General features: G+C 54.8%; 6 protein-coding genes across 6 annotated transcripts; 1 reads left to right on the forward strand and 5 right to left on the reverse strand.

The window, feature by feature from the left end:
- Window positions 1-715: 715 nt before the first annotated feature.
- CKM354_000396100 (uncharacterized protein) lies at window positions 716-3,331 on the reverse strand (the record flags this gene model as incomplete). The annotated part of the gene is made up of 2 exons (XM_044799184.1): window positions 716-3,173; window positions 3,234-3,331. The coding sequence occupies 2 exons, from the start codon at window positions 3,329-3,331 to the stop codon at window positions 716-718; spliced, it is 2,556 nt and encodes an 851-aa protein (XP_044655119.1).
- Window positions 3,332-5,479: 2,148 nt separating this feature from the next.
- Window positions 5,480-6,561, reverse strand: CKM354_000396200 (uncharacterized protein; the record flags this gene model as incomplete). The annotated part of the gene is made up of 6 exons (XM_044799185.1): window positions 5,480-5,522; window positions 5,574-5,643; window positions 5,711-5,992; window positions 6,086-6,356; window positions 6,415-6,456; window positions 6,508-6,561. 6 exons carry the CDS (start codon window positions 6,559-6,561, stop codon window positions 5,480-5,482), a joined length of 762 nt encoding a protein of 253 aa, XP_044655120.1.
- A 382-nt stretch (window positions 6,562-6,943) lies between these two features.
- CKM354_000396300 (uncharacterized protein) lies at window positions 6,944-9,797 on the reverse strand (the record flags this gene model as incomplete). Its single annotated transcript, XM_044799186.1, has 5 exons — window positions 6,944-8,449; window positions 8,503-8,747; window positions 8,801-8,957; window positions 9,007-9,099; window positions 9,159-9,797. 5 exons carry the CDS (start codon window positions 9,795-9,797, stop codon window positions 6,944-6,946), a joined length of 2,640 nt encoding a protein of 879 aa, XP_044655121.1.
- Window positions 9,798-12,419: 2,622 nt separating this feature from the next.
- Window positions 12,420-16,354, reverse strand: CKM354_000396400 (uncharacterized protein; the record flags this gene model as incomplete). The annotated part of the gene is made up of 2 exons (XM_044799187.1): window positions 12,420-12,470; window positions 12,533-16,354. 2 exons carry the CDS (start codon window positions 16,352-16,354, stop codon window positions 12,420-12,422), a joined length of 3,873 nt encoding a protein of 1,290 aa, XP_044655122.1.
- Window positions 16,355-16,654: 300 nt separating this feature from the next.
- On the forward strand, window positions 16,655-17,209 carry CKM354_000396500 (uncharacterized protein; the record flags this gene model as incomplete). The annotated part of the gene is made up of 3 exons (XM_044799188.1): window positions 16,655-16,788; window positions 16,842-17,028; window positions 17,081-17,209. The coding sequence occupies 3 exons, from the start codon at window positions 16,655-16,657 to the stop codon at window positions 17,207-17,209; spliced, it is 450 nt and encodes a 149-aa protein (XP_044655123.1).
- Window positions 17,210-17,540: 331 nt separating this feature from the next.
- Window positions 17,541-18,442, reverse strand: CKM354_000396600 (uncharacterized protein; the record flags this gene model as incomplete). The annotated part of the gene is made up of 3 exons (XM_044799189.1): window positions 17,541-17,599; window positions 17,649-17,790; window positions 17,846-18,442. 3 exons carry the CDS (start codon window positions 18,440-18,442, stop codon window positions 17,541-17,543), a joined length of 798 nt encoding a protein of 265 aa, XP_044655124.1.
- Between the last annotated feature and the right edge of the window lie 88 nt (window positions 18,443-18,530).

Below are 18,530 nucleotides of genomic sequence, written 5' to 3' on the forward strand. Positions count from 1 at the left end.
GATTGATTGACATTACAACAACTCTTTCAACGTTCTTCACGACTGAATGCTTCTTCACACACGATTTGCATGAAACGAAACTCAGAAACTCAGCGTTGGTGCTCAAGGCGTAACAAAGGAATGGGAAAAATGGACTAATGGTGTACCCCATTACGTGCATGCTTAATTTCATGGGGCATTGATGAGCGATGGTTTATGTCATGAATGGAGCCCGGCGTGGCCCCACAGGAGTGTAATTCTAGCTACCCAGTGCATTACGGAATCGAGCGACAGCATTGTCTCGATCATTCACTTTGACTCTTGTTTATTTTTTCCTTGCCTCGATGTTGTCACTGTCATTCGCTTGAGTACTGGGATGCACTAGCTCAACCGCTACAAAACCTCTCGTGTGAGATGCCTTGCTACCTGCCCTCGCCCTCGCCAGAGTTGGGTCTTTTGTTGATGCTGCAATGCGTCCTAGATATAAACGCAGATCGCTCAGAGTATCTGCTGTACTTAACCATCTCCGTACAGGGATTCTTTTCCTTGATTCAACCTGCTTAGCCTGAGTCAAAGAACCACTCATTCACACCTGCCCAAAAGTACATTTCAATCATGCTCATAAAACTTCTCAATAATAAGTATATACTGTCGATATCCAATTCAGCCAAGCATTAAACCAGTAAGCTTGCGTCTGTCTGTCCCGTCGTCACAAATCTCATCCCATCCCATCATCTCATATCAAAATATACTCCCCATCAACCCTCGACATCGCCTTCCTCCATCTCAACGCCTGTCCATACCTTCCCGTCCTCCCAGCCTCTGAATCCCTTCTCCTCGCCTTAATCTCCGCCGCCTCCATCATCCCCGCTCCTCCTCCTGGCCCATTATTCCCCAACTCCTTCCACACCTTCTCCAAAACATCCAATCCCGAAATATTGTTCCAAAATCCGCTTTCGATTTGCACTTCGATACATCTCGCTCGAATGATATTTCGATGTCCTTCGTCAACACATTCCGTCCCCACGATGAAGAGTGGCCACAGGAGGAATTTATTCACGCAAGATGTGATATCTAATGCTGTGATATGGAAAAGCGCATTGGAGACGTATTTTTGGAAATTTGGATGAGATGATGGAAGGAGTGGAGAGCCCAGGCGTTCGGTGTAGAGAAGGGCCGAGTAGCGGAAGGATTCGTTGATGTGGAGGAGATCGCGCTGGCCCAGTTCCATTTCTCGGCTATCGAGTGGGGGAGTGTTTTGTCGAGATGGTGTGGTATCCATTTGCCAGGCATTGAGACGAGCGCGAATATCGTTCCATTCGGACCAGAACTCTGCGCGGCTGTCGGGATAGGAATTGTTGGGTGTTGTGAAGGGGTTCTCTTCTGGGGAGCCAGCCATTTCGTCGTCGGAGGAAATGACTGGTGTGCCCCAGCCATGGCTTTCGACGCTGTCCACGTGGAAGGCAGAGTGGTTTCTGCTGGACGTCGGCCGCTTGCGCAGAGGCGCGCTATGCGCATTGTGCGTAGGAGGTGGTCGTGGCATGTTGTTCTGTGGTCGAACCGGTCGACCTTGGGCAAGAAGACTGAGGCGTCCAAGTCTGGCGATCAACTTGAACAATCGTCCATCGCATCCTGAGAAGTGTTCCAGCGCTCCCAGGTTAGAAGAGTAATCAAGCATGTCAAGCGACTCGCTCTTGATCTGCGTCTCGCGATCATTGACAGCCGAAGTCATGACATCGAACCAAATGAAGAACATTTCCACCCAACCCGTGAATTCAGACTGGCCACTGGGTGCGCGCAAAGACAGCAGCTTCTGCACACCAGCCAATTGAGTCTTGAATTTGCTAAAACCGGAATCGCACACGTGGAAAAGACATAGGATCAGAAGAGTAGCGATCACGGAATCGTCTTGCGCGGCGCGCGTATCGGTGAGCTGCATGTTCAGCTGATCAATCGACATTTGTTTGTAGCACGTCTCTTCCGCGGTAGGTTCGTTGAGCTCCTTCGGTTTGGCGGTTCCATCAAAAGCATCCGTGATTTCCTCGACAAAGCCCCTCCGCCTCGGTGGTGGTTGCTTCCTCATTCGGATGTTGTTTGTCGCCAAAGCGGCAATCGCGTTCTGCAGACCCTCATTTTGCATTGCCAGCTGCAAAATATGTTTTCTGTACGGGTTGTTGGGCCCGTCGAAAGCTATCAGGTAGGGACAAATGTGTCGGTCGTAGTATTCCATCAGACATTGCATCCGAGGACTCAATGTGAAGAAAGGACTGCTCCATCGCGCGTCGAAGATGGCGAGCTGCGTCTGATTCGTGTCTTCTTCTTCCTCTGTGAAATTATTGAAATCGATTTGCTCAAAAGGATTTTGCTGAAACATAGATTCCGACATGGGGCTGAATAGAATCTCGTCCTGCTGGAAGGGACTTGTGCTGTAAAGTGGAGTCTCTGTTGGTGTGCTCTGACCGAACGAACCTGCGCTGTTGATGGACTCCATGCTGGAACTCATGTGGTCGCCGAACGAGCCGACAGAGGAGGAATTGAAATGTGAACTGAGGCTGTCGATTGAACTGCTGAGAGGCTGGCTCGTGTACGATGCAGACGTGCCAGGCGGATACGACTCGCTGTAGCCATTGAGATCTGAGGACAGCGGATAGTCCGGAGGCGAGCTGAAGCCATGATCTGGGAAAGAGTCGCCCGAGCTGGCAGAGTTGGGCCCATTGTCGTACTGTGGTCCAAGTGCAGTGTGTATATGCTGCAGCGAATGGTGCCGCAATGGGTTTGGTCGATTCAGTCCAAAGCCGTTGATGTTCCAGCCCTGCTGCCCAGCATTGATGGTCGGTAGGGTCGGTTGGAAGCCTGCATGCGTTGTGGAAGGCATGGAGGTGACACCGGCGACATGGTTGTTGTGGAAAGAGGCGGCGGCATTGTTCCTGGGAATGTCCACTGGGGCAGGAGCATTTGGTCTGCTCACGGAACTCTTTCGACGTCTTGTGGTATTGGCTTCGGAGGGTCTCACGGTGTCTGCAGCTTCGCCACTGGTGCCCGCGATGGGACACGACAGGCCTCGAAGCTTGCCCCGGCTGGCAACACCAACGCCCCAGGTCAGCGTGGTCTTATACCCTGAGCATTCCTTGCCGATCTGTATACACTGGGCGCAGTACGGCCGGGTTCGGTCACACTTGACGCTCCTCTTGCGACTGCTCTGGGGTCAGCACATGCCCATTCCGGTGTCTCTGCAGTCTGCCGTCTGCACTTACCACGTAAAGCAGTCATCGGTGGCACCACTGGCAGCCGTTCGTCTGCGCCGTTTGCGAGCAGGTGGAGCTGTCGTGGCGTCAACCGGGTCGTGAGCCATGCTTATGTGTAGTACGAGGAGCCGTGGATGGAGCAACAAGACATTTAACGACTATTCCTTCCGTGACCACAGCGCGCGCTTGAGAGAAGAGGATTCACGATACGAACTGTGGGAGAGGGAGCCTTTGTGGAAGCGGACGGACTTTCTGGCAGGCAGCCCACGCGGGCCACCACGAGCTGCAACTCTGCCATCGCACTAGAGCACAGCGATAGATTGGTAGAGGTACTTAGCAGGCGCGAGGCGAATGGCCGTGCACAGGCTAAGCAGCGACGCTGCGCTGCGAGATCCGCTCCAGGACAAGCCGCTACCTCTCCGGCCGCAGCTGCTGCTATTGGCCAGGCCCTGACAGCAGCAGCAGCAGGCGCCGCTGGTTCCTGTCCGCCCTCCATCTCCAGCGACAGAAAGAGGCCTACTTCCGCCTGCCAACACACCTTCGCGCGCGCCGCTTGCATCAGCCGACACGGCTCCTGGACGCAGGCGGACAATATCCAAGCGGACGCACTGTGCAAGCTCGGGTGTAGGCACGCCATCCAGAGCCAGCGCCCGCCAATGACAGCGCGCGATTCCGTGGCGATCGCATCCTTCTGTTATCTGGCCGAGGCTTCTGGAAGGCGTGCCCTGCATGGGTGGAAGATAGTGGCAGCGCAGCCGACCGACCGCTGCCCCAGCTCGTGCTCCATTGCAGGCGTGACGCCTTCATCATCGCCGGCATCTGCACTCTGCTGTGGGAGGAGGGTGCCCCCATCGCCTCTCTCTCCTCCGCTTGCCCGCAAGGCCCGGCGTCTGCTAGACCGCCGCTGTATGCAAAGACGGCGCCGCCGGCTCGTATCGTTGCAGCACGGGCTTCTCCTCCAGAAGAGGGGCCCCAGCTGTTAGCCGCTCGTTGCAGCGCCACGACACGAAGAAAGAGGGCAGTCTGGGCAAGCTGGCGCCACAGGATCATCAAGGCCGTCGCGACGGACTGCTCCTATCGTGAGGTCGTATTTGCATTTCCAGCATCTCCTCCGCTGGTGCAGTGCCAGTGCCACCAAGGACCAGCCCGCGAGTCAAGTGGCCAGGTCCGCACGTGCCCTGCAAGCATGTTGTGTTCCCCATCCCACGCGACACACATGTGAGTTCAACGTCGCTCGTGCAACCTAACCACCACAACGTTCAGCCCGTCGCTCTCGGCACGTCTAAGCTACAGCAGCTCTCACTCCATGACGAACATGCGGATATCGTCGCTCATGGTCGGAGTGGAGGATTCTGCAGGTACAATGCTACAACGTTCGGTCTGTGCAACCTGGGGATGCTGCGGCCGTGGCTGAACTGCTGCGATCCGCTCTTCCTTCGCTCACACGTTAACGTTAGCATTGTTAAGCTCGAGTATAGCGCGCGTCGCACCCTGATTACACTAACAAGCTTAACCCGCGACTTGACAAACCTGTTTCGAGCACAGCGGTCCGGCGGCTCGGGGACTTGTTGCTGGTCGTTTCGTCGGGACCCGCGAGCTCGATCGGCATGACTACTCGCCAGGCTGCGATTGATCAACCATCTCCGACAAGTCGACATGAGCATGAAACCTGTTCAGCCATCGACGTGGCTGATGTCAAGTGTCCAACCGCGGTTCACGCATCAACCTCTGCCTCATCCGCAATGTGGCGGACATGGCTTACGGTTCTCACTCCATCAATTGGCCCACAAGGGAAGGGCGTTGCGGAGGGTATCGACTTGTGCCGATACTTTTGCGTAAGCGTGGCTGAACGTTGTAAGACGGGCCTGCCTTGCCCGATCTGCGCTTCACTCCGGCTTAGATTGTTTCGAGCGATACTGTCACATGCAAGCTCCGGTGGTATATGCACTCTCACCTGATATGGGCTCGGTATGAGCGTCGATGGATCTATCTGCTCGCAGAGTGGATTCAATCACGCCTGAGACACATGTATTCTGGACTCTGCATCCGCATGACCGAAGATGAGCCAAAGTGCCATAAATACGGCAGTCTGGAATACTGTGAGTCGTTGGACGCATTGGGCTCTCAACGACCGTCGAAATATATGCCGTGCCCCATTCTACATGCTATGTCTGCACATGCACCAGCATGCACAAACATCGTCGTTTACGTATGTCCCAGTATACGCCATTCTTTCTTCAAGCACGTGCTGCATCTTAGAACTTCTCCTGTGCGGGTCGAAGGTCAAGCTCGTGGGTCCTGAACACGAGTTAGCATGTGAAGAAGATGCACAAAAGAATGATGCCATACCAAAGCGTGGGATGCTGATTGTGCAGATACAAATATGTCTGCCCAACAGCTTCGGCCGCGATATGTTTGCCTGGAACCAGTCAGATTTCATCGCAACAAGTCACAAAATTCTCATCCGGGAAGGGATGTAATCTCACCTGCCCTTGTATCATCCGAATCCGCATCCACAATCCTCCCATTCGCAATCGCATGTGCGACATGAATACCCTTGGGACTCATCTCTCTCGCCAAAGCCTGAGCCAACTGTCTCACACTTGACCTCGAAGCTCCATAACTTGCGAATTCGGCATTACATCTCAAGGCACCAAGCGTTCCTGTAAAAATGACCGTACCCTTCTTCTCTGCTCCCTCAGCAAGAGTCTTTTCACCATGGTGCTCGAACATTAATTTGATGGATTCTTGGGAGAAGACCATTGCGCCTAATCACAGCGTCAGTATCAGATGTAACTAAAGTTCCATTTCTTCACTTCAAAATCGATTGATTGAGTGAGGGGCAAGAAGGTCATACTCACCACCAACATAAGATTCCAGCGGCGCCATAAACTCCTCAAACGTCTCCTGCATAAAAGGTTTCTTGGAACTATTCTTGATGGAAAAAATCGAAACTCGTAATTTCAAGTCTTTGAAAGAGCTATGAGAGCGAATTTCTTGGAATGCTTTTCGTAGATTTTCAGGCTGGGTGTCGGTGGGGAAGGCTTCGACTATGGCCTCCGAGTTCGAAGAGCGGAGAGATTGGATTAGTTCGTCCAAGGCTTCGGGTCGGCGGGCGAGGAGGGCGACGGCCTGAGGCGGAATGTTAGAATGCATGAGTTGAACGGAGGAAGCTCTGTTGATCAAGTACCATGTTGCCTTGTGCTGGGTGCGAGAGGACGCGGGCGATGCCCTGTTGAATGTGTTAGAAATGATGAAGTCGGTCACATCAATTCGAACTCACCGCTCCGGTTGCTGGACCAGCTCCTAGCAGAATTGCAAGACCTTTGGGTGCCATGATGAGTGATAACCTGAAATGAGGATCTGTAGTCCACTTGATGTTCAGTATTGAATATATAACGCACAGAGAGCTGAACGTTGTTGCGTCTGGATGCCGTTACGTCAGGACAGTTCACAAATCCGTCTAAGCGGCTGGCCAAACCCAATTGTCAGAAGCAATGAGCTTTGCACAACCAATTCAAATAGAGATTTGCCGACGAGCGCGCGAGTAGCACAAGAATAGTCTGATGAAGATGTCGAATTTGAGTATGTGCCTATACATATGCTAGAAAGCGAGTTGCAGCTACAATGACATATCAAAAGCTGTGCTGCCTGGCAAGCTGCGTCGGGAAATCATCACGGTGTCGTGCGCATATTTCTCTGGTTATTTCATATGGTCATCAGGATTGCTGTTCTCCGGAGCCATTCGTCGTCGCAGCGGCCGCAGTGCCGTTTGCGGGCTTCGGACTGTTCTTGCGACTCTCTTGCTTCGTGGTCGACCGTTTCTCCTCATCGCCGCTGTCATCATAGTTTTCGTCCACGTCCATCTTGCGGGCAGCGGGCTCAAATACTTGAGGCGGCGCAGGCTGTGGTGGCGGAGGGGCACGATGCTCCTCTTGAGGCGGTGCCGAGGTGCGCGGCGACCTCTGCGTGATTGATTGCATCGAAGGCAACGAAGGAGGGTGATGCGCAGCTTCGGACGGGTTGTATGCAGAGGTGGGACGTGGCTCCTCCATCCTTCGAAGCTCAGATGGACTTCGGTGTGGTGGCGTGCCCACCTTTGAAGGCGGAGATGAGCGATGCATCTTAATCTCATCCAGTCTCGACCTGTTTTCCTCACCCATAGGCTTCTTAGCCGCTCCTGGATTTGGGTCGTCTTCCCACTCGCGGTGTCGCTTCGGAGCGGCGCTGCCAGGTCGTTCTTCCCGATCGCGTGCAGCAGCATCAGCAGCGGTTTGTGCAGAGGTTGGCGGAGGAGCGCCACTTGCAATGCTGGGCGCTGCTGGGTTTGGATGATGCTCAAAGGGTGTGCGAGGCCCACCGAATTGACTAGCGCTTGGCGATGGAGCAGGATTGTTAATCAAAGGTCTGATCTCGGGCTGACCCTCACCCTGGCGGCCATATGGTGGCAGGGTGTGAGATGCGCTTGGCGTCGAGACGCCGTTTGTTTGGGGTGGCAATGGTCCATTTGACGGGTGAGACATGAATGGAGGTCTCTGCGGAGGCTGCTCTTGCGCTGGTGGGCCGTGATGAGAGGGAGGGCCTTGCTGTTGTTGCTGCTGCGAGCTCTGATGATGCGGACCTCCCGGGAAGCCTGCGGGCGTCGATTGCTGACCCTTTGGCGATGGGGAGAGACCTCGGTGAGACGGAGGTGGCGGGCGCTGTGGCTGCTGTTCTTGATACTGGCGAGACGGTGGTGGACTCTGCTGCCTCGCTGGGGCAGGCTGCTGTTGCTGAGCATTGGAAGGAGGACCCTGCTGAGGGCCTTGCTGAGGGCCTTGTTGTGGCCCTTGTTGCTGCTGTTGTTGAGGTGGTAGACGTTCACGTTGGTCGTAGGGGTTCAAAGGCTGCGGCTGCATCTGAGGATTTTGCAAATCAGCCAAGCGATTGCCGCCCCAGTTGTTGCCAGCAGCAAGTGGCGGCGGCGCGGGTCCTGGCGGTGGAGCATTCTGTGAGTGGGCTCCCCATTGAGGACCGGGAGGTCCGCCTCCGAGCGCGCCAGGTTGGTAGGCTTGCGGGTGCACGTCCTGCGGCAGTGGCGCGCCACCTTGGTTGGGCAAACCGTTAGTTGGCTGACCTTTCAGCAGAGCGAGGCGTGCTTTGATGTGGACGTTCGTCGGGTCGAGATCCGCCGCTCGAGTGTAGGCGTCCAATGCATCACTTGTTTGGTTGTTACACGATTCGTACTGGAGCTAGTCAGTGTGCGAAAGTCTCGCATTTCAAACCATATTGCACTTACCAAGGTACCCAGGTCGTACCACACCTCAGAGATGTTAGGGTTGAGACGAATTGCACGAGAATACGCGTCCAGCGCGTCTCGGTACTGATTGATCTGGTAGTAGAGAACACCGATCGAGCACCAAAACGTAGGATTGCGACCATCGCGGTAGACTGCCTGTTGATATGCTTCATAGGCTTTGGGATACTTTTGCTGGGACATGTAACATCTGCCGAGCAGATACCAACTTTGAGCATCATTTTGGTCTGGTGTCAATGTTAGCGTGGAGGGCGAGACGATGGCGAGACAGGTGACATACCTGAGGCGACCGATTTCTCGAGGTACTCAATAGCTTGCTCTTGACTGGTGAAGCTACTGCTCTGCTGGTGGTGAAGCCAGCCAAGCTGCTGTAATACCTTGGCGTGATTGGGATCGCGTTCGAGGACGCGAGTATACGCCGCCTTCGCCGAGTCGTACTGCTCGATGTCAACGTGTGATCATGCTGTCTGAATGTGAGGAACGTACGTCTTTTTGTTGTTCGTGAACGTGACCGATCTGGAACCAGATGTCTTCCTCACTAAGAGGACGCGGCGGGTCGGTGACGATGTAGCGGAAGCACTTTTCACGATGTTAGTATGCCTGGCTCTGTCCGATGCGAAGTGATGCCAGCGACGTACCTCTAGACTTTGCGCAAACTTCTGTTGCTGTTTGTATATGATGCCCAGCCGGAAGTAAATCTCGTTTGCTTTCTCGAAGCCAGGCTCCATGCGCATGACTTGAGAGAATGCCTCCTCTGCGTGCTCCAAGCTACCGTATCGATCATAGAGAATACCGATGCCGTACCACAGCTTGGGCTCCTTAGGATCAGGCAAGTGGTACAATGCTTGTTGATAGGCAGAGTATGCCTGCTGTAGGTCATCCATCATGAGATAGCAGTGACCTAAGCTCGACCACACCTCGCCATTCGTGGGCTCCACCTTAAGAATCTGCCTAAGGTATTCCACAGCGGCTGTAAACTGGTCTTTGGAGCGTAGGATACACGAGATGGCGAGCATAGCTGGCACCGACCACTGGTTGAAGTTCATGGCGCGTTCATAGGCTTGAGTCGCGCCGTCGAGCTCGCCCATCACCTCTGACAGATTGCCGAGCTGCAGCCATACCGACTCGTTGGTGGCTCGAAGGTATTCCGCGGCGGACTTTCCAGGAGGGATCTGCTGCATGGGCATGGCACCGTTGGGAGGCGGAGGTGGACGCGCAGGGCCTCCGTAATGGTGTTGATGCGACAGTGGCCCCGTCGGCGATTGCTGCGCAGCCATGCTGCTGTGTCGAGAATGAGAGTGTCACTGCTGTTGCGCGAATGTCAATGCATGTGGTGGGTGGAGGGGAGTGTCGTGGGCGTCGAATGCTGTCACGAGCCAGTGACGTTTTCCACGTACCTGCTTCGCGCGCCAGTGACCTCGGAGAAAAGACAGTCTCAGTGGGCAAGAGAAGAGCAGAGATGGAAGAGAAACAATGGCCCGGGGTGACTGGCGGGCAACAAGAGCGCGGGTGGGCTCGTGGAATAGAGCATGCAGAGGGGAGGGCGCGGACGAGGCAGAGCAGAGCACGAAAGATGGTGGAAAAGGAAGACGACGACGAGCTTCTCCAGTCGCACTCCTGCGCTGGGTAAGGGCTAGAAGGCTGACCAGCACACGGCCTGCTGGGGTGGTCTGTGGATCTAACGCACAGGTCCGTGATCTTAGCGGAAACAAGCGGTAGTGGCTGTTAGGTTCGCGCGCTTATGCAGTGTTCACGCATACGACATTTCACGGCTAAGGCCCACCTCTTCAACACACTCCCGCATCGTCATTCCTGGACACGCTTGCACGCGCGATTCAGGTGTTTCTCGACAGCAGGGTGTGTTCTGCTACTACCAGGACCTCACTCCGTCGAGTATCGCTCCATCCTGCGCACACTCCAGCTACAGCATTGCAGTTGCTATATCTGGCGTAGCCCCGTGGTGAAGACCAGCGAGCGTACCAGAGTTCACGGCCGCCACGCAGCCGAGGCTTTGCTTGGTACGCATCCGATGGCCATGAACGGTCGGCGCGGTCGTGGCAGGCTGCATGATGAAAGGCGGTACCACCTCCTCCCACACGCCTCCCGACCCGCCGGCACACAGCTCGAAGGCTAATGCTGTGCGACACGGAGAAAACGCCAAGAGGTACAAAGGATTCTGGTCCAGCGACGGGACGGTGCGGCATCAGGAGTGTCTTGTCTTCTTCTGTCCGCACAGCATACCATACCAGTGCCACAACATCACCGCATGCACTACGCGCACAATGCCCCCTCAGGCACCCCATACTATGCAGTGCCCCGAGCGTTTGTGCACCACTGCTGGTTTGATCTGGTCCTGATTCGCCGACCCATGCTCGGGGTTCGGGCCATCACTGACAGTCGGCATGCATCGCGAACGAACGCTGAGATTTGATCGACCAGCACGACTCCTGCAAACCAGCAGACGCTGAGGCGAGCGAGCAGACGATAGTCCTGGCGAGAGCAGCGCGCGAACGCGTGAGATGGCGGGTGTACAACTGTTGTCTCAGACCGCGACCCCCGCCGGACATTTCAGCGGTCTGACTGGCGCGCCGGTTGGTGGGAGTCTATATTGCGATCCAGAGGGCCCACACACGCATGTGCCGCATGCGAATGCCCGTGCCAGATCTGCGCTATCAGCACGACGACCGTCAGCTGTGGAGAGAAAATTGGAGACCTGTGCTCTCCTCGTTTCGGCAGCATCCCGGGTTTATCTCTTCGCCATGTCGCTTGAGAGGTCTTTGACAAAGGCCGGACCTCGCTGTTCACAGCGCTGCTCATGCATCGCATCCTCATGATACTCCCGATTGATTGTCGCTTCCAGACGCCTCCTGTACGTGAACACATTCCGGTGATATCTTCTCACCTCGATCATCTCCCAAAAGCCCCAAACCTCCAAAAATCTCATCTACCAATCTCCCGTCAACCCTCATTACCATCATCAGACTTCGAGCATAAACCCATCAAACTTCGGATCAGCCTCACGGAGATCTTTCCTCTCAAGATCTTCCGACGCGGCTCGCGCCCGAGTCAGCCTGTCACTGTCAGAGCTTCCCTTCCCGCCGGACAATCGCCGCCAAGCTGAAGCAACAAGGTTGAGGCAATTGACCTGCTTTAACAAGCTTTTCATGGCACGCCGCCCAGCGTTGACGATCTGTGCCGTACCAGCCACAGCCCATATTAATGCGAATCGTGTGCAGAATGGTGTCCTCCCACGGTGGTGTCCTTCAACGGCGCGTCATTTCCATTCCTCTCCTACACGTACCTTCCGAATAGTGGATCAATATAAATCCATCGCACTATCGTGTGTGATAGTCTGTGCTCTATTGAGGTTGAAAAAGCAGGTTCGCACTTAATTGTGTTTTTGAGGCTCTGCTCTGCTCGTGCTCTTCTGTGCGTACATGTCCTCCCGACTTCTAGATCCTCGTCTCCCGTTGGTGGTCTGGACATATATAGAAATTGATGACCTGTTTCGTCAATCTCAATGCGAATTCAATTCTAATGGGCAGGACGAGCAAGGTCGTGGCCTGCTTCGTGCTGGCCGTGCTGGCCGTGTTGGCACTGGCCGAAGCTGCCACGCCCCGATCGGGAACCGAGCAACGCAGGAGTTGACTTGCATGAACTGACACGGACACACACATTCTTGTTCTCGTAAATTTGGAAGTATTCTAGGCATCTCAACGCTGGATACGGTCGTTCACCACGTGGAACACGTTACACAAATCGATGAGATAGCAGTTATCAAACGTTGCGCTTTCACGGGAACGAGCGAACAGTATGCTTTGAACGTAACGCTTCTTCTTTTCTATATGCTTTTAATTCATCGTTCAATAACGCTCCTTCAACGGCAAAAGTCCCAGCTCCTAGGCGCGTACTGTAGCCTTGCCGATCGCGATCAAGCGTTTTACACCAACCTGAAGAAAAAAGTATAGGTCAGCAAGGGTCATGTCTACATCAACTGATTCATGGAACTTACCATCCAGTGCGTGCCCTCGGTCTCGAGCTTCGCTTGCTGCATTTCGTTGAAACGCGCTTGCGCTTGTTCAAAGTCCTTCTGCTGGATGTGCTGGGCAATTTGCACCATTTGCTGCACGGTATCGGGTTGAAGAAGATCTTCGTTGTTGAGATGGTCGAACAGGATGTTGATGCGCTTTTCCATATCGTCGACTTGAGGCTTGAAATTGTGCGGCGCCACTGCCTTGACACGCGAAACTTCAGGTGTGAGCAGATCGACAATTGGCTGCGAGCTAGCAGGAATGTGCGAGCGATCACCGCGAGGGTATTTTGGCTGTGCAGGCGCAGCTTGTTGTTGCTGTTGCTGTGGGATGCCTTGTGGTGGATGCTCTCGCTGAGGCGAAGGAAGCTCTTGGCCGCCGGTATTGGGCGCAGCGCGAGGAGGCCCGTTTGAGGCTTTGGGCGGTCCTCGTGGTGGTCCGCTCGGAGGAGGTCCCACAGGCGCTCTCGGTGGAGGAGGTGCGGCTGCTTGCTGAGGCTGGCCGTACGGCGTCTGCTGAGGTGGTTGTTGTGGCGCGTACGGTCCTTGTGGTGGGGCTTGGGCCTGGTATGGGTTGGGCGCAACACTTCTTTGCTGCGGCATCTGGCCTGGCAGAGTCGACGGCTGCGAGCCAGGAGCAGGAGCGTATCTATTCGATGGTGCCGCTGACGACGTCGAAGGTGGAGGCTGATATGGGGAGGCGCCACGCTGAACAGGTGGTACAGACGGAGCTGGCAACGTCGAGCCAAGGTTCTGCGTTGGCGTTTGTGGTGAGTAAACATTAGCGGCAGACGATGGACGGGCGACAGGTGGCTGCATAGGCGGAGAAGTGACGCGAGGTGGACCTTCGCCAGCCTTTGGAGGCGGCGGCAAAGGAGGCGTTGGCTTCTGGAAGCTGTACGCTGATGGCGGGCCTGGTGGCGGAGACATCGGGTTTTGTGCACCCGGGAAAGGTGCAGCCAAGGGCTGTGGACCAGGAGTGTTGCGGCGAGGTGTGGGCTGTCGCTCCTTGAGAAAGCCCTCTGGCATGTCGTTCCAATCGCCAGTCTTCTTTGCTAATGCGGCAGGCAGTACTGCTGGTGATGAAGTTCCAGCTCGAGGAGGTGGTGGCAATGCAGACTGAGCCTGAGGCGGCTGGTACCCTCCATATGAAGGCTGGCCATACGCTGCAGAGGGCTGCGCAGGCGCGTAGCCAGATGGAGCATAGGCGTTGTTCGTGGGCGCGTATGGGTTCGCCGGCTGTGGTATGCTCGTATTGTTCGCGACTGGAGCGTATGGAGAAGGTGCAGCATTGCGAGCCTGGTTGACGAGTGGTGCTGGCTGTTGTGCCTGGACGGGCGCAATTGGCTGTGCTGGCTGGAACGCATTCAGTGAGGGCTGTGCTCGCCCGCCACGCTGCGCTGTAGCAGGTTGTCGAGCTGCAGCAGTTGCTTTCCTAGTTGCTTGCTTGATGCGCTGTTGTGATGTCTCGGCACCGGCAAACTTGGCCGGCAACAGATCCAGATATCGCTCGGCAGCAGTGAGCTGCCCGTGAGAGGCCAGAATCTCAGCATACTCGGCGTAGAGATTGTACAGCGGTGCCAACTTCCAATCGGCAGCTGCTTGCAGCTCGGAATCCCTGAAGTTGGTAACTTTGCGGAAGACGGAGACTTTCTCGATGAATGCTTGCAAGCACTTGGCGTGCACAGAGAATCCATTATCAGTCTCGGACTGTTCTTGAGCATCCTTCTCCTGCTCTTCGAGCTCCGCAACCCAATTGATCACCACCTTCTCAAGCTTCGCGCCCGCAAGGTAGCAGAAGGATGCGTCGCGGCGAAGCGTTTTCGGGCCATCACCGCTCTGGAAAGCTTCTTCGAGGCGATCACCCAATGCTTCGCACAGATCGGAGAACTCCTTCTCATCTGCATACGTGCATAGGGTAGCCATGACTTCCTTCCAGTTGCTCAGATCGGCATTGTGAACGACGTCCCACAAGTTCTTGCCAACAATACTCGCGAGGAGTCGCAAGTAATTTGGCCCATTGGCCTGCTTCTTAAGATAGGCCGCTTGTGCCTTGTCGATGCACTTCTGACCACCACAGACCGCAATCATGAAGGCGTCAGACATGCGATCTTCTTTCAGACAAACATCCAAAGCCTTCTCGAAATCACCCAACATCAACGCCTGCGTGATGTTTTTATCGGCTTCAGACTCCGTTCCAGTGTAGACCTTGAATGGATTGTTGATCTTGGCGCCCTTGGAGCCGGCCAAATTCGCAAGGAAGTTGTCATCAGCCTCACCACTGCCAAAGAAATCGTCGTCTTTGTCACCATTTGTCTTGTTCTCCGCATCACCATTGACAGCGAGCTTCTCTGTGCCTTCAGTGAGTTCGCTGGTCGCCGGATCCTGGAAGCCCAAATATTGCCTCAGCTTCTTCCTGGAGCTCCCTGCGTTCAGTGTGTCGATGACCTGCCAGTCAGATTTCTCCTCGTCGGTCTTTGCGTCCTCGAGCTTCGAAGCCAAGATGTTCGTGAGGTCTCCAGAAGCAAGCTTATTCTCGAAGTTGGTCGTCGCCTCTCCGATGGAGCTGTCCACCTCGAATGCCTCTATTGAGATCTTGCTCTTTCGCGACGCATCTGCGCCTACGCGAATAAGTTTTCCGCCAAAGCCGAACGAAACACTGGCAGGTCGGCCGGCCCATTTGGGCGCTTTAGGCAGAGTAAAGGAAATCCCGAGAGGCTGAGACTGTGCCTTAGCAAAGAAGTCCTCGCCGTCGAGGTTTTGGTTGGCGGCCCCCTGCTCGTCTGATTTCGAATTTGTGCTTTGTGTTGATGTGATCAGTATCTTTCCATCGAACGAGGCACTCGCGATCAGGCTCGGGTTATGCGGGTTCCATGCAGTCTGGAACGCCCAGTTCGATCCAGCGGCAAAGTCTCCATAGCGCTCGCCAGTCTTTGGGTTCCAGCAAATGGTTCGGTTGTCCTTGCCGCAGGAGAGAAGCAGGTCTGGATCCTGTATACACCACGACAAGCCCAATACACCTAGCTCGTGCCCCTTCAATGTCCGCTCTGGTGCACTGCTGTTGCGCAAGCTCCACAAGAAGATCAATGGCTCCTGATCACTCGGTGTTGCTGTGGCTAGCTTTGTGCTCTCTTGCGGGTCCCATGCCACCGCGCTGACCGCCTTACGGCCCTGATTGTTTAAGGTCAAAATGTCCCGCTTTTGCTTGACGTCCCAGACTGTCACAAAGCCTCCACTGCTACCTGTAGCCAAGATGTGTGCGGTCTTCTCTTGCTTGTTCCAATCCAGGCACTCGATATCGTCTGCCCGAGCTGCCGACGCCCCCAACCTGAATGGGTTGGCCATGTTATTCAGGTCGTAGATGTAAATCTCGCCTTTGGCACCAACAGACGCCAGTAGATTATGTCTATAGGGATTCCATTGGAGGGCTCGTACACTTCCGGTGTGCTTCGTAGTGCGCGAGATGAATGCGTCGGAAGATCCATTGCGTAGCTTCTCAGCGTCCCAGAGGTCAACGCTGCCGTTCTCCAAAGCACCCGCGATCACACCAAGAGGGTGGTCGTCGTCAGGTGCACTCCAGGCAATATCGTTGAAGCCGGAGTCGGTCGTGATGCTGCCAGCTGGCGTTAGTTCGCCGTCACCGTCCAGCTCGTGAAGTCGTAGGTCCCAAAGCTCCAGTTTGACCTCGCTTGAGAAGTCATCGCTGACAGCACCCGTCCTCGTGCCCGTCACCACGAGCGGCGCGGCGCTGCCTGGTAGCCATGCGAAAACGGCGGTGCGCGGGATCTCTCGCAGGCGGACCATGGTGGAGGGGCCGCGATGCTGCTGGCTGAAGTGAAGAGAGAAAGTCTACACGCAAGTCTACAGGCCGTGCATGTGCATTAGAGGACAAGTGGGAAGGAGAAGAGGAGCGAGACTGGTGGAATTGGTAACAGATCTCCTTAAACGCCTGGAGATGTTTATAGATTGATTCCCTTGAACCCTGAGGACAAGTAGTTAGTGCAACCAGATACGTCAGCTTGGCGAGCTTTGCTTCACTCTTTCTCTCCTCCGCTCTTGCACGTGATAAGATTAACTCACATCGACATCGTTCGGCCAGCAGAAATGGCAGACGCAGCGAAACAGACGAAGACGGTCTTCGTGGGCGGGCTCGATCACCAAGTTACGCAGCAGACACTCCACGACGCCTTCATACCTTTTGGCGAGATCGTGGATGTCTCTCTACCAAAACCTGAACTGCAAGTAAAATCATATCCACATCAATTCCCCCAGATATACTAACAAATTCCAGAGCGTCAAATCGAGACCCCCACCGCGGATTCGGCTATGTCGAATTTTCTCTCGCAGAAGATGCCCGCGAAGCAATCGACAACATGGACCAGTCCGAACTCTACGGGCGAGTGATCAAGGTCAACCAAGCGAAGCCGCAGAAGAACCACGAAGAAGGCCTTGGAAGTCGGACGGCGGTCTGGGAGCAGGCGAGTGGCTCAATTGAGTGTTTCGAGCGCATTATGCTAACTTCTTGTACAGGAAGGCTACGCAGCCAAGTACAACGTCGGAGAAGAAGGCGATGCTGCCGCAGAAAATAATGGTGATGGACCCGCGGATCCAATGCAAGGACTGGAAGGACTCGCAGAAGCTGGCCCGAGAATGCAATGACCCTCACGCAACGGCATTCACATGTGAAATTTTTAGCGCGGAGTTGAGGCGTTTCGTGAAATTTCTGGTTTGCTCTGTAATTACACTTTGCATGAGCTGGACGACATTGATTCTAGCCAAAGATCCCCACCCTAGCGAGCTGTCGGGCATTAAATTGTGTTCCAAGCACACTTGCATATGCCGAAATGGTACCCTGATTTCGCGTGCACAGATTTGCTGCTCAAAAAATGACCGTAGGGTATCGTAGTCCTCCTCGTGCATATTCTTTCATCGCAAAAGATACTTTGTATACTATGCCATCCACAAATTACATTTCTTTCATGTCATGCTCTTACTGGGCTGCGGCAGGAGCGTCGCCTCGTTGGGCAGGTGGTGCCATACGTCGACCCACTGCTGAATGTTAGCATGGAATTGACAAGCTTTCACCACTTTGACTTACTGATGGTTCTGGAGAAGAAACTAATGCCAATCATAAACATCCATGATGGGATCTGTGAGAAGCCCCAGACGAGGTAGCCGAATGGAATGGTCAACCCGTACTGCGCAAGTGGTCCATCAAAGGGGTGGAAGAATCCCTCGTACTGCAAGTGAAAGTCAGTTACCAATGCGACCATGTGACCCCAGTGGCTAGCTTACCGGCTCAGTCTCCAGGTACTTCTCTTGCAAATGGATCGCAGCAATATCCGCTGCAGTCACCGTGGTGGTGTTGACCCTAATCGAGCGCACAGTTGAGGCAGGAGTCGACTGATCGGCCAGAGGCTGTGGGAGCTGCAAGTGAAGCACAGTCGGAGGGGAGACGGCCCAAGCGTGGCAGAGAACGCCATCGGTTTCGCAGTTGAGGAGAGCAAGGTTTGGTGGGTTCGGTGAAGCCGCAACCAGCGCGACAGACTCGTTGAATGCTGTCTCTGCGCGAGCGCATCGGCCATAGCATGTCTTGTTGCCTCCCGTCACGAACACCTCCCAGGTTTGAATTCCAGGAGCAGCTTCCGAAGAACCCGGCTGGATCAATTCCTTGTGGTTGTCCAAGGTCAACCTCTCGACCTTCAAATCTGCGACTTTTGCGGCAGCTGCAGCGACTGGGTCTGGAATGGAAGCTTGTGTTGCCTTCTCCACAGCCGTCGACACCGATGCTGTGGCCTTTGCAAACCACCCTTTGAGTTGGTCGATCATCGGGATTTGCTCTTGCGCAGCAGCCAGCGCTGGCAGCACGAGTATGAGGTTCGAGGCGCGCATTGTGAATTGAAGTATTGATGGAGCCGACCGAAGGTGTTGCTAATCGTGTCGAAGGTGAACAGCTGTCGATTTGCTCGAGGTCGACAGT

The sequence above is a fragment of the Cercospora kikuchii genome, assembly GCF_019650295.1.
Source record: "Cercospora kikuchii DNA, contig_00002, whole genome shotgun sequence".
In the NCBI taxonomy this organism is placed as follows: domain Eukaryota; kingdom Fungi; phylum Ascomycota; class Dothideomycetes; order Mycosphaerellales; family Mycosphaerellaceae; genus Cercospora; species Cercospora kikuchii.